Source organism: Corvus moneduloides, chromosome 3 (genome assembly GCF_009650955.1).
Source record: "Corvus moneduloides isolate bCorMon1 chromosome 3, bCorMon1.pri, whole genome shotgun sequence".
NCBI classification, from domain to species: domain Eukaryota; kingdom Metazoa; phylum Chordata; class Aves; order Passeriformes; family Corvidae; genus Corvus; species Corvus moneduloides.
In genome coordinates this window covers 5,766,949-5,790,123 of record NC_045478.1, presented here as the reverse complement: position 1 = coordinate 5,790,123, position 23,175 = coordinate 5,766,949, and the positions used below count along the sequence as shown (strand labels likewise).

At 40.3% G+C, this 23,175-nt stretch overlaps 1 protein-coding gene across 2 annotated transcripts in view; it reads left to right on the top strand.

Annotated features, from left to right (window-relative positions):
- Positions 1 to 23,175, top strand: part of CLIC5 (chloride intracellular channel 5) — a 79,811-nt gene that overhangs the window by 40,276 nt on the left and 16,360 nt on the right. For both annotated transcript variants that reach the window (XM_032104134.1, XM_032104135.1), the window contains exons 2-4: positions 6,974 to 7,083; positions 7,426 to 7,551; positions 8,870 to 8,976. In XM_032104134.1, coding sequence (XP_031960025.1) covers positions 6,974 to 7,083; positions 7,426 to 7,551; positions 8,870 to 8,976 — 343 coding nt within the window. The remainder of the gene's footprint in view (positions 1 to 6,973; positions 7,084 to 7,425; positions 7,552 to 8,869; positions 8,977 to 23,175) is intronic.

The following is a 23,175-nucleotide window of genomic DNA, read 5'->3' as shown; positions in this document are numbered from 1 at the left end:
ATTCCAAGTGAGCTCCTCAAAGAATATTCTTCCAATGGAGATTTTATTTTTCAACACTCTTTAATTTTTTGTCTAGTTGCTCAGGAAAATCAGAGTCAGTGATACTTCCCTCTTACTGAGGCTTTTAAAATCAGCTTTTCATGTTGGGTGGCTTGTGACCTGATTTGCCAAGTGTAGAGAGTTGATACTTGTGAGAAATCAGCTGCCTTCAAATTGTCTCACAAGATCTAAAACTGCTAGCCACTGTGGGAATGTCAGCCTGCATTAATACCCATCCTTTAGCCCATGTTTTGCTGACATTAAAACTATATAAATTAAAGACATCCTCTGTGTGATTTCTATCTATAGTGTTGCTGGTGTTACTTAATGACTCTCACTCTTCTGGGGACTTTTCCCTTGTACATCACCCTGTGAAAGTCAGTCTTGGTGTTCAGAAATCCCTCACAGCAGAGCAGGCTGAAATATAGTCTCTTGGGAAAAAAAAAAGGTACCAAATTTAATTAATATATATGTGTGTAAACATATATATATATTTGTATATATTTGGTGTAGGAAGTTTTGTTATAGTTCCCACTACCTCTGATTATCTGATATTAATTTCTCATTAAGTTGACCCCATGCAAAGTTAAGTAACAGTTCTACAAATATAAATGAGAACAAAATAATAGCATGTTCTAGGGTATCAGACCAGTCTGTGCTCTTCTACTCTGCTGATATTTGTCAAGTCATGGAACTTTAGAAGAAAGCAGAAGAGGTGATGGAATATCATGGAATCATTTCCATATGATGTGACTATTCACCTATGTCTAGTCTGTAGTTTTCTAACCCCAAACTGCACATGACTGATTGGAGTTCTCAGACACCACAAAATTTATTTCAGAGCAAAACTTACTTCATGAAAGAGCTAGTACAGTGGCCTTTAGCTCCGACAAAGCCCTTGAGGCAACTGAGACCTATTTGTGCAGGTTGATCCCTGTACATGCAGATGTTCTGCTACCAAGACCTCAGCTGATGGGGCAGATGAATCTGGTCTTTAACTGTGAACATCCTAAGCCATCATGAAAGAATTCTCTGGAAGAAGCCAACCTATAGGTCCGATCCCTTCCTGCCCATGCTGCCCCTCATATAAAAAGTTGAAAAATCATGATTTACCAATATAGATATAGATAATATTTGTCGTGTCCTAACCACGTGATGCCCACCTGTGTTCAGCAGTTCCATCTGCTGAAAGTCCTGAATGCCTCAAGAGTACAAATTCATCTCTTCCAAAGCTGCAGAGATCTGAGAAGTGCAGTGACAGCTCCTTGGAGATCCTCAGCCCTGCTGATGTGCTGCTCAGCTGGTTGGAACCCAGTGTGAGAAGCCAGCTCCCCTCAAACTGGCCGGCAGCACAGACCCAGTTCAGCTTATGTGCATCTAAAATACATGCCTGTATGTAATGCCAAACTTGGACAGCATTTTGGCTGGCTTTTGGGGAGCTGGCTAAAGAGACTCACCACTTCCTTTTTTTTTTTGTTACTACCCTGACAATCCTTCAGGCACATGCTCTATTTTTATTTGACATATATGCACATGGTCCATTTCCATGTGTGTGTTATTAGGGACATATTCCTGCTCTGTCTTGCTCTCCCTTGGAAGGCTGCTTCCCACAGCTTCTCCCAGCAAAATGAAATCTCAGGAAAAGTCCAATGAAGTTAAAGTGCTGCACAGCAAATTTATTATTGTTTTTGTAGGCCCATATTCAGGAAAGTACTTAAGTATGTGCTTAAGTCCTATTGAAGTCAACAGGACTTAAGAACATGCTTAAAGTCAAGCATATACTTCCTCTGAATTCAGATGTATTTCAGCACATGCTTAAATGCTTTTCTGAACCAGAGCCACAGTCAACAAGAGTGTCCTGTGACACACAGGGTTTGTGTGATGAGATTTACTTCTTACTTGAGACCTACCAGTGCTGCCCTATGAATGCACGGTTCTTACCTTGCCTCTCTGTTGGTGGCACTCCAAAAAGCTCGCTGGATTTTGCATTTGGAGGAGAAGTTGGGAAAGAAAAAAAGACAAGAAAATGGAAAAAAATAACCCTTGCTAAAGCAATACCTTGGCATGTCTGATCTCACGTTGCAACCCATGGGTTTTCCCTACAATGAAGATTTGTGCTATTGTGTGTGTGGTATAATTACTGAGACTTTTTTTTTCTTAATAGCACAATAAATAGGATATTTCCTGGCCTGCTTTGCATTTCCAATAGGATTTTCACTTCCCCTTTGGGTTCTGAGTGTAAGGAGAGTAAGTGTCAAAAGGCAGGAGCTTTCCCAGTTTTAAAACAGAGAGGGTGTAACCATGTGTAATGTGAGCCTTGATTTTGATTGTAGGGATGATGAAATCAAATCCCTCCTTAATCCATACTGAGAAACATTGAGGTGAATTAGCCTGCTTGTTTCTGTTAACTTGTTCAAATCCTTTTGAAAAAGAAATGTGTTTTAGTGTCATCAAAAATATCTCCCTGCTTTACCCCACAGTCTTAACAGACCCCTGGACCATGTGCAGAGTGACCCTAATGCAGTGAAAGGAGAAGAAGAATAAATAAACCCAAATACATTATTTTCCTGGAAAAAACACAGTGCTTTGCCATACGGAATTCTTTCCAGAGCTGCCATTTTAAAGCTAGATGCTTAGTCATTATTAATGATGGTATATTTCTTTAAAGTTCTATATTTTGGGAAAAACTGAAACTTGCCTTTTTTTCCTCCCTTAAGGTTAGGTAAATAATATACAGTTGTCTGTGTGTATTGCAGTCCCCATGTATGTACAGTTGGAGTATTTTTGGAATATGTGTGGAAGTTTATTCCAGTTATTTCATTTATAGCAAAGTATTAGCTTGAACTTAAGAAGAGCTCCTGTTCACATCTTTCAGCTGTGCTGTGCAGTGCTTGGAGGCTTTTGATATTGCCATGACTTTACAAAAATACTTGACACAAGTTCATAAAATCACTGAGACTGTTTTTTCTCCCTCCCAGAACCTCCTTAATTTTGTTAATTGATAATGTGTCCATGCAGCCCCCACACATTGCAGCACACAAATGTCATTAAGGTTTAATTAATTCATTAAAAATAGCTGAACTATTTGAGGAGGAGCACCTTATAATTAATAAAGGGGAACATGTTGTTCATTCTTGCCGTTACTGAGATAAAGGGAAGCAGCTGGTCTGACAGTAGGCTTTTCCTGACGTGATTATACTGGGTTCCAGGGCAGCACCTTGCATCACTTGGTGTGAAGGACAGAAATGGCTGGAGATTAAGTAGAAAAGCATACTTTTTGAGTAGGTAAACTAATAAAATTATGTTTGTGGGAAGCAATGGGAGCACAGAGTGATGTTTCCAAGATGAAGAAACCTAAGTCTCTAGAAATTCTGTCTCCAGAAACTCCAGACTTTTCTATTTCTGGGATCCATGTTCATCCCAGTTAAGACACTCAGTGGATTCAGTCAAAGTGAAAGGTGGACACATTCATCTTTCCAATGTGCATCTTGGCCTTGCCCACACAGGAGACCTTCCCTTGGGCACCTAAATTAAAACTTCAGTGGTATGAGCACTGATTGGCCAAAGAGTCTGGCCCAGCAAATCCTCAAATCTGTTTTATTTTTTCACGGTCACTATGGGAATTTGCCTTTTCAGGTGAGGCTCTGCTCTGTTGGGAGTGCACTTTAACAACTCTTATCTCCTTTATCCTAGGGCCCACAAAGCTTCAAGTCTGTCCCTAGCTGCAATCTTTTAATTAGAATTGTCAGTACTGTCCCTAGTTGCAATCATTGTATCAGAAATATCCAGCATTACTGGCAGGGAGAGTGCATATGTCACCAACTTGCACCATTTTATAAGTGCATCATCACTTTTACTGTGTTTCAGGGAAGCTGCATGAGAAAGATTTTGTGAACAACAGCAGGGATAAATGATGGTTCTCCAGCTTATCAATTATTTGTTCTTTTCTTTCCATCCACTGCTTGAGTTCTTGATCTTGATGAAGGTATTATTTAATTCCTGCCTTTCTGAGCTGTTACCCTTGGACAGTTATGTAATAGGTTTGTATTTAGGCACTAGTAGGGTGCTTTAAAAAAGCTGTTTTTCTTTGAAGCTCAGAGTGACTAAGCCTGGCAAGTTTTCACTTCTTTCTCATCTCCTCCTGGTAGTTAATAGACTTCACAAGGGATCTCAAAACACTCTGATAAGCCTTTGAAGTTGTTACCTACTAAGGTTTTGCTCTCTCTGTGTGCTGAACATTGAATTACTGACTGCTGTTAGAAGCAATGAGAAAGGCTTCACAAAACCGACAGAACCTTGCCTATAATTTCCACAGAAAAAGAGCTGAATAATGGATAAATTATGTTGCTGGGGAGATTTTGATTCTGTTCCCTCCTCTGTCACCAGTTTGCCTTGTGATTTGTGGTAGCATTTTCAGTTATGCCAGTCACATGAGATCAAAACCCATGAGTCAGTCTCCACCCAAATCATGAGCCTGGCTTCCAGATCCCGGAGCTTTGAACAGAGATCATACCGTACTTTTTCTTTAGTTTGCCTTTTGTTCTTGGAATTTCCTCTGCCTATTCCCAATGTGTCTCTAGCAATAAATGTTTCCCATTGCTTTGGAAGTGTTGAGAAGGATTTTTGACCATTTGGGGCTGTTGGAGGCCTCGTTTGACCTACACAATGATTTTATTTTGATCGCCAAGTGAATCTTATTTCTTCCAGATTTCACATCTTTTTTCTTTTCCCAATGACTTCTACACTCCTTAGCCCCACACAATCCATCACTTCTATTTCTTCCTTGTCATTGTCATTCTTCCAGGCACATTCTGTAGCTCTTGGGGATGTCCTGTGCTAAGAGTTGGTCTTAATGATCCTTGTTGGTCCCTTTCAACTCAGCAGATTCTGTGATTCAGCTGATTCTGTGATTCAGCTGCTCCGCTTTCCTTTAGTCCTCTGGTCTGGAGATGGTTTTTCACCATTCCCTTGAAGGACAGAGAACGTATAAGAAGATGCAGGTCTAAGTAACCCTTAACCTTTGCATGAGAATAAATAATTGGGGAGAGCAGGGAAATGGTGTTCCTGTGTCTTTCCTGAAAAAGATGAAATTGTGATTTATGACTAAGATGGTCAAAAAAACAAGGGGAAAATTGGTGTCATATCACTATTTTCTCCCATAGCATTTGCCCCTTTTCAGGAAGGGTAAGAAGTCAAAAGTTCCTGGCAATGGTTTAACAAGCTAAATCCAAATCAAAAAATGTGACTTTGCAGTAATTATGGCATGCACTATGGTGGTGCCTGGTATTCCCATGGTGACATTGTTGCTGTTGCCATGAAATTTGCAGAACAGAGCTAATGATTAAATTAAGAAAATTTTGCAGAACCAGGCTACTCACACCTCAGGTAGAATGCTCATCCTCCCGCCCTACCACTCCTTCACCCACATTGTTTGTTGATCCTTGCCTATGCCATGTGCCAGACATATTGCAGATCCATAATATCAAGTAAAACTGCAGCCAAACTGTTCCCCCTTATATCCAAGTACCTCTAGAGTCTCAGTGCTTGAAACTGAATCTGAACCCAGATCACAACTCTTTACACAGCTCTAAACTTTGCGACAGGTTGCCTCCAAGCCTTGAATTCACAGTCCCTCTATAGTTTAGTGACAGGACATGTAGAATTTGTTTTTAAACCCAGAATCATCAAAAGCTTCATTCAAGACATGAAAAAGATTCTTGATGCCCACCAGCAAATCTTTTGGCTGAACATTTCACAGGCAAGGCCTGAATTTGTACCAACTGGCCATGTCTCAAAATGTTTCTAGTTGTGCTGGGGATGTTTCACAAGCTGCAATAATTAGAAGTGATTCTTTAAGACAAAGAAATGCTACCTCACAGCTTGAATATTAATAAGAGAAAATTTATGAGAGCCAACAGACTCATATAATATTGTCTCCAGCGGAGAAGGGCATTTAGTTGCTTAGCTCTTTCATCAGCCATTTTCAGACACACACTGTGCATAAAATACAGTTATGCAACCTATGTGGGTCAACAACGGAAGGTTGGTTGCTTCAGCAGGATTATAAGAATCTTTCAAACACAATGGTATCGCAAATTAAAATGGAAATCTATCAAAACCATTATTGTCCTGAAAGCTTTGGCCACAAGTATAATTATTGTAGAAGGATGTTGCCCTTGGCCGCAGGTTTGGCTCAGTTCAGCTGGTGTTATTTGTATCTCTCCATGGCTCAAAGTTAGAATTTACATGGCTAAGGACCATAAATTTTTAAAAGGAAAAAATAGGCTGTTTCCTCAATGCTAACACTAGCAGTTTTGTATTGTTGTGTAGTGGCTTGTAGGCAACTCATTAGATACTAGAGATAGGAACAGACTGAGTGTGGTGGCTGAAACCTGCCTTGAACCTCAGAAGATTCAGAGGGAGATTTCTGTCTGGACCAGGCTGTTTGTATCTGAGGCAGTTGTTGATGTTAACCAGAGCAAGGCAATGTCCAGAGTTCTTGGGTTTAACTCTAAAGTAGGTGTTTTAGATAGTAAAACAGTGAAGCAGATACTGAGCTGATAAAAACTGCAGTCCACAGACTTAAATAGAGCAGAAAGCAGGTCCTGAGTTTGTCCACCCTGTCCATGAAGCAGACAGTCCTGTAGGGATGAGAGTAGTTGAAAGAATACCCTGGATGTTGCTTGCCATCAGCAAGGACCACATCTCCTTAGAGCTGCCCTCAGGAGAGGCTCCATGTTGCATCCTTGATCTCCTGTCAAAGGCTGAATCCTGCAGTAACTCCATTCTTGTGTTGATGATAAACTATATTAAATAACAGGCACTGCTGGTTATTTTTAAAATGCTTATTTTTCTTTCAACATCCGCTTTTCCGTCTTGAGGGAAGTAAATGGGTAACAAGTCTGAAATCCATTTTTCCTCTCCTGTCCCGCAGGCCGGTATAGATGGAGAAAGCATTGGGAACTGCCCATTTTCCCAGCGTCTCTTCATGATCCTGTGGCTCAAAGGAGTTGTGTTCAATGTCACCACTGTTGACCTGAAAAGGTAAAAATTGTTCAGTTTAATTGAAAATAGTTGTATGATGCAGTATTTGCACTATAGAAAGACCCCTCCAAGTTAAATCAGATTTTTATCTGGCCTAGAGAGCCTGTGGTGCACAACAAAATAGTTGGGATTCAGGTTTGGTTGTTGGTTTTTTTCTTTTACTTGTGGAATGTTTTTATATTAACAGGGTGCTTGGGGTAGTTTCAAAGTCTTCTAACCACAAATTACAGGAGAGAGAGAGAAAAAAAAAAAAGGCAGACTGATTTTGTAGGAACTATAAATATCTGTGCAACTACCCGACCATAAAGATTAGTGATTTCATGACTTTTTCTCTGCTTGCAGAAAGCCAGCTGACCTGCACAATCTGGCTCCTGGGACCCACCCACCTTTCCTGACATTTAATGGAGAAGTCAAGACAGATGTTAACAAGATTGAGGAATTCTTGGAAGAGATTCTTGCGCCTCCAAAGTAAGACCTTCAGATTTTTTTTCAGTCAATATTCCATTTCGTAGGAATGAAAGATGTCCTAAGAAGAGTTCCTAAAAAGCACTCCTACAACTTTTATTTACAGGAGTTATATTTATTTATGAAACTTGCTGGCTTCAGTGAGATGACTTCCATGTGTGAAGGTTACTTGTGTGACTAATAACTGCAGAATGTTTTCTCTGTACACATTTCAGGATGCCCTTGTATGCAGAATTAAGGAGACCAGTACTAGAAAAATTTTGTAGGGGTCTGGTGGCCACATTTTGCAAAACTAAAAATAGCTTGGAATAGATGCTGAGAATTGCCACACAAAATATCTGTGCCAGGAAAAGCATTTTACAGTGAAAAACTAGAGGTTTCTGAGCTGTATGGTGTGTTAGGAAGGTTGGAAGGGGAACTGATTACAGAGGACTAGAGGCTCTGGAGGCAGAAAAGTGCTCATTATTCTAGTCAAGAAATGACAAGAGCCCATGACTGGAAGCTATAACCAAACTAATTCAGATTAGAAATAAGGCCCAGATTTTTTCAGTATGAAAAAGCTACCAATGAAAGGTTTAGATTTACCAGATATGCCTTACTTAGTCAAACGTTTTGGACTTTATACAAGGATAATGAGAAAAAGAAATAGTTGGCTTGTGAGTTGGACCTTAGAATCTATGAATCAATCAAATTTGGCTTGCTTCCTTATGAAGCATTTTACCTCCAAGTGAATCAGCAGCTATAGGCCTGTCCTGAGGCAAGAGATCAGGTATTTAAATTTTCTATACTCTGCTCCAAGACCACTGAAGTCAGTAGGAATCATTAGTTTATCTTTCAAATCAATATATTCATTTTTACTAAATGTCTATAAAAAGCAGTGCAGAGACTGGAACATTTATGTTCCTTCACGTGGTTAATCCTAACACCAGTTGCTATTCCATCCTGGAGTACATTTTCAGTGCAGAGGATTAGACACGACTGCCATTCATAATGGAGAGAGCTGGCTGCCAAACTCCCCTGCACCTTTCTGGAAATTTATGCTTCCTTCTGATTTAAGGCTGATTTTGTGTTGTGGTTACATAAAGCACAAGTGCAATTACCTTTGTCTTGACACCATCCCTGTGTAACTCCCCACACACCTGCCTTGACAGACAGATCACAGATATGGTTAAGAGTGTCTTGCCAAGCTGTTGTTTTGAGATAATGAGTGTTAATTACAGTTCTTCACACAGGAAGTTTTTCTCTCCTCTTGTAAATTATATTTGTAGCCATCACTGTGGTGCTGGTAACAAGATGTAAGTCTCCACTTTTGCCTTTTCAGGTACCCCAAGCTGGCTGCTAAGCACCGGGAATCAAACACTGCTGGAATTGATATATTTTCCAAATTTTCTGCATACATCAAAAACACCAAGCAGCAGGATAATGCTGGTGAGTATGACCACTGCCAAATGTGCCAGGGAGTTTGTGTGCTTAGAAGTGGAAGAATTTTGCCATTCTCTCATCATTTTATTGTAAACTCTGTTCAGATGACATCAGGTAGGTCTGCTGATCAGCTTGAGGTGGGTGGTTGGGTGGGCTCAACTCACATGTCCACAGTTGAATTAACTAATCTGTAGTAGTAAATAAAAGAGACACAGAGTGTTTGGTAGCCTCTTTACCGACAGCCATGACATGTTCCTGTCCAGACAGCCCAGTTTCCTCGCCAGAACAGGATCCCTAACTGCTTACTGGAAGAGACTGGTGGCCTGTGCTACCTCTTCTACTCTGCCCAGGCACTGCTTAGAGGAGTGTGTGTTGACTGGACCCAAACCTGTGAGAGCAGCTCATGCTTTATTAGATGTTGTCATTGGGCTCTTGGCCCTCTTATGATTATGTTACACTGTCGTAGCAAATTTGCTCACACAAACCGAGTTATATCAGGACATTCCATACAAAGTAATTAAAAGAAGTGAATTTAAGATATGTAATTGCACTCTGTAAGCTCCAGATTTTCCTTCACGTTTGTTTATGAAAAGAAAGAGTCCCCCAGAAGCTGGATGCCATTCGTATTTACATGCATCCCACACCTTCTTCTTAATAAAATTGCTGTTTTCTCCACATTCCTTTCACCTCAGAGAGGCAAGATTTCAGCAAGTCTGAGCTCCTGTTGCTCCATAAATCTGTGGATTTACACATCCCTATCCCTTGAGCTGCCCTAGTAGAATATTTGCAGTCACTCACTGATATATCTCCTACCTTGTATTACTGGTTTCACAGACAGAGACCTAAGGCAAGTTGAATGCCATGTGCTAATATGTATCATTTAGAAAAAACTAGATTTTGCAGGTTCCAGCTCTGCCACACATTTCATCTGTGCAATTATATTTCATTGCCCGGGGCTGACCCATGAGATAAAAGTGGGTAAATGATGATTTATGTCAGATAACAATCTTCTCTGTAATATTTTTGTGTTGTTAACAGAAGGAAATAATTATAGCACTTCACTTTTCAGTGATGCTAAAAACCTGGGGTTTTTTTTGTCTAATGCTAATGGGGTGCTCAGTTAACCTCTGTAGGAAGTTGTAAAAGGAAGATAAATTAAGAGTTAGACTAAATAGATGTAACAATGAAAGTAAAATATCTTGGCCATTTACAAGGAATTTTTATGGTCTGCTCTGCCACTGTAAATCTTCAGCTGTGCTGCCCCACGTGCACAGTCCCAACTCTCGCTTCTCAGTGACTGCAATATTCAAATCCTGGGCTCCCAAGGGCTGGCATCTCCAGCCAGGAATAAATGGCTGTCCTAAAGGTGTCTGCATCTGGCCATAAGCAGGGGTGGAATTCAAGGTCTGATATCCACTACAGTGAGATAAGGAATCTAACCCTGCAAAGCACTCCACATTTTCAGAAGCTGCAGTATGATTAAAGGGAGCTTTCCCTAGTCCTGCATAACAAACCCTTGGTTTAGGTACTCTTGTAAATGACAATTAAGCACACCAAGGTTATAGGGACAAGAGCTGTTAAGCTGCAGAAGAGACCCAATCTTTGCTCCCTGCAAACATCCTCACTCCATTTTTGTTAGCTGGTTCCTGCTCCTGTCTTATCCAGACACTGCAGTCTCTGAATGTACTGATGCTCAACTTTCCTCGTCAAAGTAGAGAAAAGCTTTTAGCTTAATTTTAGCTGGAGTGCTGCACTGCAAGGAGAATAAAGCAGAGATGGGCAGAGTAGAACTGGATCTTTCTATCTATAACTATGTTCTTTCTATCAATGAAGTTAAGTCCCTGAGGACCTTGGGGTCCCTGGGACTGTCAGTGCAGACCTCAATTTCAGCAGAGTAATTGACTTTCAGTTTTCAAGGGCTAAGGCAGAATAGTTTCTCCCTTATCCCGGGGAAGTTTTACTCACCTTCTGTCCAGTTCATCTGAACAGCAGCACTTATTCTGAAGGCTGACTTGGATGGAAGAGAATGAGTTAGTCAAAAAGTAATTGTGTTAAATTTCTTGAGCATTGAAATGACTGTGTGCGAAGAGGAAAGGAGAGCAACACCATGTACATATTTCTTAATGAACCTATTTCTTTTTGATTGGTATTTTGTAAATATTTGTAAAATTGCAACACTGATTCAAAAAGGATCTGGGGCCCTAGCCCTGATCTGTTGTGTATCATTTTACAACAGGTCCTGCTGCATTATTCAAAATAATAGAATAGAATCCCAGAATCCCAAAAGCTGCAAAAGACCTTGAAATCATCAAGTCCAACCTCTGATCACGACCCTGCCAATTAAAGCATAGCACTGAGTCCCACGTTCAGTCACTTCTTGAAACTTCCAGGGATGGTGACTCCACCACCTCCCTGGGCAGCCTATTCCAGTGCTTAACAGCCCTTTCAGTGACTAAATTCTTCTTGATGTCCAGCCTGACCCTCCCCTAGTACATCTTGGGGCTTCCTATTGGAGTAAATAATTTTTATATTATATTAATATTATAGTATATTATCTTTATATATATCAAATAAATTTTATACATTTGTTTTTATATATTGCAATATTATATTTGTATTGTATTATATGATAATTTTATTTTTCCTATATAACAGCAGAAGTAGGTGTATATAGTTCTGTGACAATAAAAAGAATTTTATAAACATAAAATATAATAACTTAGGTGAAGTCCCTTTCCCTGTCTCCACATGAGCAGGTGAGATCCAAAAAGAATAGAAATGGCTGCTTGTGATTATCATAAATGCTTTCTGTAGCTCCCAGCTCGAGATAAGGGTAATGTGTGTCTCATAGTCATCTTCTATATCCTAGCTCCAGCTGACTCCAGTGCTTGGGTTAATCTGGAAAGCCACACCGGTGACTGGAACATCAGTTGCACATGATCAAAACACAAATAGAGAAAGAGTTGGTAGTAAATTAAAAATAGATTATAGAACCCAGATCATTATATAAAAAATAATTTGGATTTATTTTAATTGGCAGTAGGGTGGTGTTGGATAGCAAGGTGGCTAAAGCACCAAACATCAAGCACCAAACATTGTTTAAATTATGTTCTCTTAACTCAGGATTCAGGGAAGTGAATTCAATAAGGCGTGGGATATCAGGCTGGGAGTTTGTGGCACCAGCCTATCTCTAGCTGTGAGAAATGTGGGTTAGGTGTAATTGTGTGTGACCATTCCTTTTAGGGTACTGGTTTAGGGCAGGTCGTGTGGTCTGTGCAACGTGAGCTCTCACCCCAGCCTGGGGCTGTTACATCTCTGCAGAGAAGTGGCACAAAGTGTTTGGGATAGTTAGTGATATTTATGCAGCATGAGGGTATTGGATATGAGAATTGCTGAGAATCTAATGCACACCGAAGAGAAGCCCAAGCTGCTGTCTCTCCCAGTGGAGTTTGCAACCGGGGCCATGCAGAAATGTCACACTGCAGGTGATGCCACTGCTGGCTGTGTCACTGTGGTATTTCCTGTCCTGATAGCGCTGGGGAGATGGCACTGCTAACACAGTCTGTAGCCTTTACATAGCTAAATGATTTTTTCTTTTTTTTTTTCCCCCTGATAGTGGAAAAGTTACTGAAGACAATAAGAGATTGTTAATTTATTGTTTTAGTGTCTGTCTGACTCCTCGTATGGGAATGAACAGATGCAAGGATACATTTGTACCTCTGTTTCTAAGATTGCGACACCCTCTGCTGGCAAATATGTGAATGTATAAAGCAAGCAGCTCTCTGCACAAGCGGCTTTACAATCAGGGCCGAAACATCCCGTTAACAAAACAGGGTTCTTTCTGTCAAGACAGTTTCCTCTTGCAAATGCAACATCGTCAAAAGAGAAGTGCTTCAGAGTAACCTATCAATTTTGACAAAGTTTTCATGGAAAAAATAATGTTTTCTCTGGATGAGTTAAATTGACTTTGAAGTAAAAATGCTTTAACATTACAGAGAAAAATAGTGGGGTTTTTTTCTGGATTCATGCAGTAGTTCATTAGCCACACACCGTTATGTTTTATGCTTGGCACAGAAGCAGGTGATAACCTTCTCCTGTAAGTCTGCATGGCAATATGTTATTGATAATGATTCATTTACTTACCAAAGGTATTTGGCAGTGAGGCTGCCCTGATTTAATAGTTCCCTGAATTTCTGATTCTTTTTTTCCATCTTTGTTTTCCTAACTTTTCTGTCTTATAAAAACGTTGAAGGTTTTGGAATGGGCTGGCGAGGGCTGTAAGCCCAGAAGCAAACGTGCTCATGCCGTATCAAAGTCCCACTACTTTTAAGCTTCTTGAAAGGGAAGAAATTGATTCCAGATTCTCAGGATGTGGCAAGCTGTGTTTAAAGAAAGTGTGTGCATTTATTATTTCAAGTCAGTTCAATCAGAACTTGATTCCTTCCACCCCCTGTGCCACTTGATAATTTTATAACAGGCCTGTTTGAAGGAGTCATCTCCTTGTTGTGGGATTAGATCTGTGTCTCAGTAGAACAACTGGATTATTCAGTTCTCCAGCTGTTGTCACCACACTTCACCCCTTGTACCTGAAATGACAAGTGCTCATTCACACACGGACAGGAGTCCTTGGGAGGGTTCAGTGACAATAGTCTTGAAAATTATTCCCTGGATTCTCTTGCTCAGGTTTTCACGGCCAATTTGAGAGTTTTTTGTTGCTTAGTGATTGTTTAATATTGAGAAGGAGGTCTTGTCTGAGCACAGGAAAGTAAATTGAGGTCTTGTGTGTTTACTTTGGTTCCTCTGGTTGATGCTGAGCAAGTCACTCACTCTCTGTACAGTCACCAGCGTAGCAACAATTTATGTATTCATAGGAGGAGGGTGAAATCTAATTAATTGGAATGCTGTGTACATAGCATCCTGCTTATTATTTTTACTTGCTAGACTGTGTACTGCAAACTGAGGGGACAGCCTGAAGTAACCACCCATTAACTGTCCCGCCTAAAATTGTGAGTTCTTTGGCTCGTAGAATGAGCCCTTTGATTTCATGTAGGAGCTTAAAAAGTTGTTCTTGAATTGAGTTCTTAGGGGGCACCAGCTCCAGTGTGGGTGGGCGCATTCATTAGTGGTACGGAAGGATATTTCACTGTACAGCTCCTCAGAAGGCGCTGAGCTGGGAGACCACCAACATGATTTCATGCGGAGGAATTTCCAGCCGTCTGACCAGAGGACTCTGCTTGTCTGGTTTGGATTTACATCAAGAGGCCAAAAATAAAAGCGCATTTAAATCATTAACTCACATGTGATTAAATGCTGTTCACCTCTTTCAGTAGCTCCATCACACTTTGTGGTTTGGTGCGTGAGGTGGGAAATGTCTCCCTCAGTGTGCTGTGTATGTACACGTGCAGTAGAAATGCACACACACGTACAGGGCTGGAATTAAAACTGCCCTACATCAGTTTTACCCTGTGGAGTTAGTCCTGCTAAGTGGAGGGTCAGACCCATAGCACAGGTATGTGCACAGGCTCAGTGGTGCACCCTGATCCTTCCTAGGAGCCATCACATGCCTCTTGTAAAAAGCAGAAAGTCTGTTCACTCCAGACCCCAGCTTAGAATATTCACAGCAATACCAACTCCGTGGTCAGACCCTCTGTGGCACTGAGGCAGGGCTAGGAGCTTCGTGATATGGTGGGGCAGGCTGTGACATCCTGAAAAGTCTGGACTGGTCTGGCTCCAGAAGCAGGAGAGCAAAACATCTGTCCCCAAGGCATGTCCCTGTGTGGTGGGGAAGGGCAGGGAGTCAGCTCTCTTCCTTCCAGCCTGGCTTCTCTCAGCCAAAGGGGTCAGATTATAACTGTAACTGTGATATGGCTTCTCCTGAGTCTTTCATCCTTCTGACCTGTTCTGTGCCTAAAGGCTTCACCCTGTGCCCACCAAAGCTCCTGGCAAAGCTGCTCTTGAGTTTGCCAGAGCAAGATTACCTGTTCAAATACTCTTGTATTGGTGGGAAGTTTCCTGTCACAGGGATCTTGGATCAGACACTAATTTGGGACCAACATTAATGCTTTATGCTTTTTGAACAGGTTTTCAAGGTGCCATATAAATACATAGGTATAAATATATAAATATGTGTGTGATGTCTGTGTATCAACTTGGCATTAAATGTTTTTCTTCCTGTTCTTTACTTGAAGAATTTCCACTTCATTTTCCACTTTAAACTCCATGTCTGTCCAAGGCCCAGCACAAATCACAATTTTTCCTGTGTTGTGACAGTACCAAGTTTTCTCTGTCATACAACCAGGAAGGACTTGAAAGAGCTTTTAAAATTGTTTTAAAGAGAAGCATTTGCTTTGTGATGGAACACATCAGGATGACAGTTCTAGTGGAAGGTGTCCCTGCCCCTGGCAGAGAAGTTGGAAATAGGTGACCTTTAAGGTCCCTTCCAACCCAGGCCATTCCATGATTCCATGTTGATTCCATGATTCTTTAATTTTGGCCTTTGAAGCACAAAAAAAAAAAAAAGCTATTTCAGAACATTTTAAACGAGTTTTTATTACTCCCCCTGAGCTGAATAACGTTGGGCTCATGGTAGCTAAAGTGCTTGGCAGCTTTACAAAACCAGCCCTAATATAAAAAATACCCAGTCTTTAAAACATATGTAAAATAGCTTTTCTGCAACATTTGTGGCACATAAAGTACCAAATACATGTTGGTGAGTGTGATATAAAGCTTTTATTGCCATTCGTTTGGGATACCCACATAACTCACTCATGATATGCTAATAAAACTGTTCACTCTGTCTCCTTGTTAAAACACACATATAAAGACCACTAAAACTGTGGTGATAGCTTTGTGCTAACTTGTTAAGAAGTGCTGCAAGTTGCATTTATCATCTGTCCCAAATTGCTTTATCTGCATTCTGCCCAGTAATCAAAGACTAAAATGCCCAGGAACAGCAGTTTGCAAAATAAGTTTTCTTGTGAAATAACTTTTTGAAAGTTCTCCTCAAAATCATGCTGGCTGGAGGCCCAGAGCCATCAATATTCTGTCTGGTACCAGTGACAGCTTTAAGGACCAATATCTTTTGACCTGCTGGAACTGAGAACTGAAATCTTATGCCATTAGAAAGAAGAGGTTTTCAGTTTTATAAAATGATAACACACCATCACCTTAATCTGAGAAATATGTACCTTACAAGGGAATATTTCTGAACTTTCCTTCTCTTAAGACCTTCCTAATTGAGGTAGGAAGATTTCCTGATGGAAATGTGAGAAACACTATTTGAAAACAACACAAAAGGAACATTTTCTGTAAGTCCAGATGTGATCAGACTGTGGGATCTTCAAGGCAGGGACTTGGTATGCCTGGTTAACAGTCTGAGATGCAGCCATTCTGGGAATAGTAAACATTTCCAATAAATTTACTAACAGACACAATTTTCTGACACATCTGTGCTGAAGCCAACTTTGAAGACATGGAATACCATAGGGTGGAAGAGAAAAACAAATGAAAGAATATATGTATTTATATAAATTAAAGTTATAGAACATGCTGAAGTCAACAAGGTTAATGACATGATGAAATTAAAGCATGTTCTCAAGCCCTTGCTGAGTCAGGGCCTATATGCAAGGCCAGGCCTAGACTAAAACACTTGCAATGGGAACAGTAGTTGGCAGACGCTCTCTTTTAAGAGGGAATTATTTCCCCTGTGTGTTTGAATATTCCTCCAAGTGCTGCTGGCTTTACTGGGATGCTTTGTTCTGTTTCCCAGCTGAGCTCCCATGCTCGCACACAGGAGCAGTAGCACAGCTGGAAGTGGATTAGAGCAATCTGGTGGCAGCAGTCCTGGGAGGAATTAAGCATCTCACTGCTGGAATGGGAGGCCTAAATTACATTATTATTTAGAATTGAGTTTTAACTTCATTGCTCTTATGGTTTTGCCCTGGTGGATATCTCCCTTCGGTGAGATAGGCTTGGTGTATCTTAAGTATGTTCCCCACAGCAAGGACTTAGATGAAGCTATGGCCTTGCTCAGTTCAGTGTCCAAATCTTATATAACCAAATGTTTGGGTTTAAACACCCAACTGATCTTGACGTCCAGACATGATTGTTCACAGGCTTATATTTAGCCATTGCAAGTTATCACATGGTAGAGAGCCCAGTGACTGGCTCCTAGGAGTCAGTTTGCAAAACTGTTCATGACCTCAAAGGGAAAAGCATTAGCCCAGGATCTGTTTTTCCCTAAACAGTTTTTTGTTGTTGTTGGGTTTTTTTTGTGTTTTGTTTGTTTGTTTGTTTATGCATGCAAATGTTCTTCATGAAATAAAAGGGAAAAGAAGAATGAGACAAATGAAAATAAGTGTTGCTAAGTTTCTTTATTAGATAGATCTTAAGTCATTGACTTTCAGCTTGAAAACAGTGCTAGAAATGAGGTGACAAAACGGGAATTAGAGAAATAATTCTTGTAAAAATATCCTAGTTCCTCAGATTGCAGAAAAAAGTAATCTGAATTTCATGGACTTTGAGACCAGAAGGCTCTTTGGGTTATTTACTATCATCTGCTACCAATCACATCCCAGTCAGTTTTGCCCATTGAGCAAACATGTTAATGTTTCATCCTTAAAATTATTTGATTTGATTGAGCATAGAACAGGAGAAACTGAAGTGTCCTTGGTGCACTGAAGTGTATTTGGTCTTTGAGACTTTTTTCCAGTCCTTGAGCACTGTCTTATTGCTTTCCTTTGACCTCTTGCTGGAATTCCCAATGCCTTTTTTTTAACTGGGGACACCAGAACTGGGAAAAATGTTTTTAATACTTGCCACAACAGTTCAGTTGCAGCAGAGGCAATGTGACCTCCCTACTAATACTTGAATTACTTTCATACATCCAGACTTAATTATAACTGATTTTGCTTCTGCTCCTTTCAGGGAGGTTAAGTTGACGCATAATCACGATGATTCCTAAGTCATTTCATGGGGCTTGAAACAAAAAAATCTCAAAGGCAGAGAAACAATGGGAAAGAATTAAGATGTGAGTAATTTGTAAATCTCATAATCTCATGGCTTTTTGTCACAGTAGCCATTTTTGAATGCAGAAGACAGAAAATTTGGAAATATTAAATAAATCTATTTGAGACTGAGATTTTCTAAGTGAACTGAGGGATTTGAGAACTTAATAGCTTTCAAATTTCATCCTCAGGTGCTGCTAGCTAGGCATTGCTGTGTCTCCCCCTCTTGTGTCTTCACCGATGCTGGAAATAAATAACACAGTTGAAATCAGTGGAATGCAATTGGGATTATCCGGGTGTAAAAAGAAGCAGACTTTATTATTCTACATGCCTGGAATTGGAAGAAATTGATATTAGAGAGTCAAGCACCAACACCCTGTACAGGAACAAATGTCTTTGCTTAAATCTTGGAACACAAGGGGTCACCACAGCACTGCTGCTAAAGCCCAGCTGCACTCACTACCAGAAGCTCACTTTACTCTTACTTGAATTAAGATCGATCCATGTAGTTTTCCTTTGTTAGTCCCAGAATCATCTTATTTGCTCTTTGGTAGTAAACCAAAAGTATACACTCTGAGTGAACACACTTAAAAACTGAGATACCGGAGCGACAACCTCATACTATAAAGAACGTGTGTTTATAATCTGCAAAGCTTGATTTTATTTATTTATTTATTTATTTATTTATTTCCGAGTTCCTGATGCAAATCAGCTTCTGCTTGTCTGCAGTTGCTTTAGGGACACCTGCACAAGATTAACATGGCAGAGGTCAGGATTAGGCCCTCGGCAACGTGCCCTAGAAGTGCTGCTTGTCCCTTACGTGCTGCTACAGAGTCACAATGATTTGTGAAACGCAGGTTCGGTGCTGTTCTTCCTGGGGCACTTGTAGGCCAGTAGTTTTACATTCACTGGCTTCCTGCCCTCAGGGTCGCTTGGACTCCTAAGAGACTTGGAAATTAAGCTTTTCTTTGGTGTCATTTGAACACCTGGGTTTTCTTCTTAAAAACCAGCATATGAAGGTGCTCTGACCACATTCTTCATGATAATGTTACAGGTATTGCATTTATTTCTTTCCTCCATTGTAAAACTGGATAAGAGAAGGGAAGGAGGAAACCTGAGATTTCAGGAAAAAAAAGAAACAAGTCAAAACAATCTTTCTGGATGCTTGAAAAACATGTTTAATTTACTTTTTAAGGCATTATTGATTCACCTGCTTTGCTAGGTTTAATTTGGGAGTAGGATAGATGGTATCACAAAAATAGGAAGATGCCAAGATGCCTTTTCTTGTTGCTAAATTTACTATTTATCCCTCTCTAACCTGAAACCAGTCCACAGCTAGTGCATTACTGCTTTACTAATGTAAAGTTTGTAGCCAAAGAGTATTTTAATTTTGTATAGAGGAAGTTTCAAGGAAAATGATTTAAATTATTTTTATAAGGCCATATAGAAAAGCTTGTGAGAAGAAGACACTCAGGTCTCTAAATCCAAGTAACCTCTTAATCCTTGGATCATTGTTCTCTATCTTAGGAAAAGGTAGCTGAGAATCGAGCTCCTAGTCTCTCTCATTCCTTCTATGGAGGTTTTGAGACACATCTGTCAAAATACTCCAGACTTTTTGAGTGAAGCGTGAATGAATGAATGAATGAATCAATCAATCAATCCACATCATCAGTCTGTAGATAGGGTGAGAAGGGAAGAGAAGAGAGATGATAAGGGAGGGATCATCGCACCTAAATCTGTCTAAAAGTTATACATTAATCATTCAAAAGTCCTTGTTTATTTCTGATCAATGGAGAGAGACATCAATGAATTTCTAAAGGACAGTTTGATTTTTCTTAAAATATGGGTCTAAAATTGGGAGAATTTCCTTTGGAGGTGCCGGTCCTTGATTGCCAGCTATAAGGGAGACTTGAACAATTAGGTCAGACTAATTACCTAACAATAAGATGGCTGAAGTTAGGCAAGGGGAATCTTACCCATAAGCAAATGAACAGATTTTTGATGCGTCCAGGTTTCTGAGGGTGCTTTGGGTGTCCCTCAGCTGTCTCAACTCCATGCTCCTCTGAGTCCTGGATGAAGCCTGGGGCTTAGCACCTCCATTTCTCTGCACATATACAGAGCAAAATCCATGTGCCTACATCTATGGAAAATATGTCCCTGTTTATGCCTGGTTCAGATCATGTCTGAAAGGTGATTTTTGACTAGAGTTGTGTGGCTGTTTCCATGTGTGCCCCTGTGTTGGTGTGACTCACACCCCTCCTGGTGTTAGCTCATCCCTACACTGACCAGGAGTAAAAAACCCCTTTTCACATCCCAGTTCTGACTTGTCTGGAGGATGAACATGGGCCCTTGTCCCCTAAAATAACCCAAAACCAGGAGAAAGTGGAGTTGAGGAAAAAGAAACAATAATTCATTTCTCTTCTGTGTACACAAACAGGTATTTGTTGATTCATTAAGTGGGTAGAGACAGATCACAGCTCTTCCACATGGCTGTGTGGGCATTCACCTTTATTGTGGGAACATGTACAAGACTCTTTTCCAGTGAATATTGAATTATTTATCTGGAGTGGAACATCTTTAATAGGAGAGCTGAATCACCCCAGAAACTCCCTTTGGCCCAGACTTAGGCATCTAAATGCCTCGGGTGCATGGGAGCACACAACCTTCATCCTCCTGTGCATTTCCAATGGCTCTCTCAGTGACCTCCCACTCATTTGCTGCTCAGACAGAGCTGGGGAGTTTATGAGGCAGAAACATGCCCGGAAAGAATGCTGCAATGCTCAAATTGGCAATGTATTTGCCCTGTGGGGGGTAAACCCTAATATTTAAGTAACTTTTAAAAAAACTGGAGGTATTATCCTAGATCACTTGGGTGAACTGTGGAATTATATTCAAAGGTTAGGATTCATCTTGCCTGACTTCACCTCCCTGAAAGTGAGGTGTCTAGTCTGAGCTAGTCCTTTAGGTTTCATGTGTAATTCCTGCAGCAAGAAGGGCATGTGTGGAGTGAGTCACTCTGGTTTGAATCAGGTGTCTCCGGCAGTTGGATGGAATTACCCTCTGGAGAGGCTCAGTCCCTCTGAGCAGAGAGGGAACCTACAGAACCAGCTCAGACAAGGCACCTGACTCCTAAATGGCTGGACAGAAGAAATCAAGGCAGCACTCAGATCTCAAGCATTTTATTGAAATTCCCCCTTGAAAGAGGGGAAGATAAACTATTCAATATGGAGTACAGAGTCACGTGTATTGCAGTCACAGCCCTCCATGGAGAAGAATTAATCTATACAGATTAAAGTTACAATACTCTCTTGAGCCAGCCTGAAAAAAAGAAATGAGCAGGATGGAGAAAAAAGAGACTGAAAATATGAATCCTTGGGTTTTAATCAGACTGTCAGGCTAGTAGAATGATACTATTTTCTTACCTTAAATTGCTGTTTCTTAGCTGGTTCCCCTCTCCTACCAGAGAACAGTATTGGGTCTCATATAATATCAAACTGTGAATCTGGAAGTGATCAGGAAAGGTGGTTTATTTTTTTAAAGGAAAAATAAATCTCAGATTGTTTGATTGAGACTGTGAATATTTATGTACTGTTCCCCCTTTTCCCTCATTGTGTATTTCACCAAGTTCATTTGCGTGTGTTACAGGATAAATCTTACTGGAGGGCAGTGGAAGAAAGCAGTAAAAAGGGAAAACATCAATCAGTGATCAAGGGTAGCAGCAGGAATCATTCATTTTTTTACATGGATCATGGTTTGTTGAACTTGCCTAGGCTTGACAATTAAGAACCTTGCAGTTGTGCCAAGGTCAGCCTCAGGTAGTTTCAGGTGTTGGCTACAAAAGACAAGATGTTGTTGCTGGCCTCCAATGACTTTGTAGCCTTATTGTCACAGGGATAATCACTTAGAAATAGGGCTACATATATTTGTCCTTGACTTGGAGAAAATGTTTTGTGACAAAAGTTTTATTTAAGAAAAATGCCATGGGTGGTGTGGGTAACCTGATTTATTGGCACATGTGGGTGGAATTTTGTGAATAATAACTTGCTTTGGAAGGTAAAAGTATTTTCTCTCAAACTTTTTGAAACAGAAGGTTATTCTCGTTTTAATTTGGAAATGATATGTTAGTTTTTAAGATTACCAACATTTAAAAACTGACGTGAAAACAATTGGATGTCTAGGCATGACTTACTTAACCAACCGTCCCCAAACATGACTTTCTTGTTTTCGTGTTTGTTTGGAAATATTGCATTATTTTGCTTAATGTTTGTTTAAAAAATTAACTATTTTTGCTCTTTTCACATAAATCAAGTAGTTTTTATGTTCAATTTGCTTAAAAATCTATTGTTCTTAGTACTCTGATTGTGCCCTCTATGCCTTGCATTTCTTTCCATAATAACTATCAAATGAAATCCTTATCCTGCAAGAGGTTCCCCACAAACACATAAAAAAGGAGTCACCTCACCTCATTTTAGCTATTTTAAATTTAGGTATCCAGTCAGCCTATGAGAGAGAGTGGGAGAGAGAGTGAAGGAGAGATTGAGGCTCCTCTGGTGGTAATTTGGCTTTTCCTAGGCTACTATTTTAGGATGGAATTATTTGCCTTCCAGTGGCTCGTTCAGGCCACAGAGATTGGTGTTTATGTGCTTTGTCTGCTTTGCTGTTTCTCCTTGTCCCAGCATTAAGCAAGGAAGGAAATATTTGGAGTTCAAGGAAGGGGAAAAAGAGTCCTTGCCTGACCTCTGCAAACGCTGTGGGTGTGGGCAGCCTGAATTGGTTTTACTTTTTCCGAACCATTTTTCTTTTACTACTTTCTAGTTACTTTCCATTTTGCTTCAGCCTTATTTGACCCACTGAAAACAGAGATGGAAATGACTGATGACGCTGGAAGTTTTATGGTCGGTATTATTTCAGGGGTCAGATGAACTGATTATAATAGTATCTTTTGGCTTTAAAAGCTGCTGGAGAAATCCTAACCCCACTGAAGTCAACAATGAAGCAAAACTTCCATGGGCTTCAGGATAGCCAAAATTTCACCCTGAGTACCTATTAATGAATCTTTGTCATCTGGCCTTCTGCTTGGCTTGCAGGATTGCTCCATGCATTACATTTTCCAATGTTTTGTTCAGATGTAGTATAAGTACTTCAAAGCACAAGGATTTCTCTCCATCTCCTGGAAACAGTTGCACAGGCTAATAGTTTA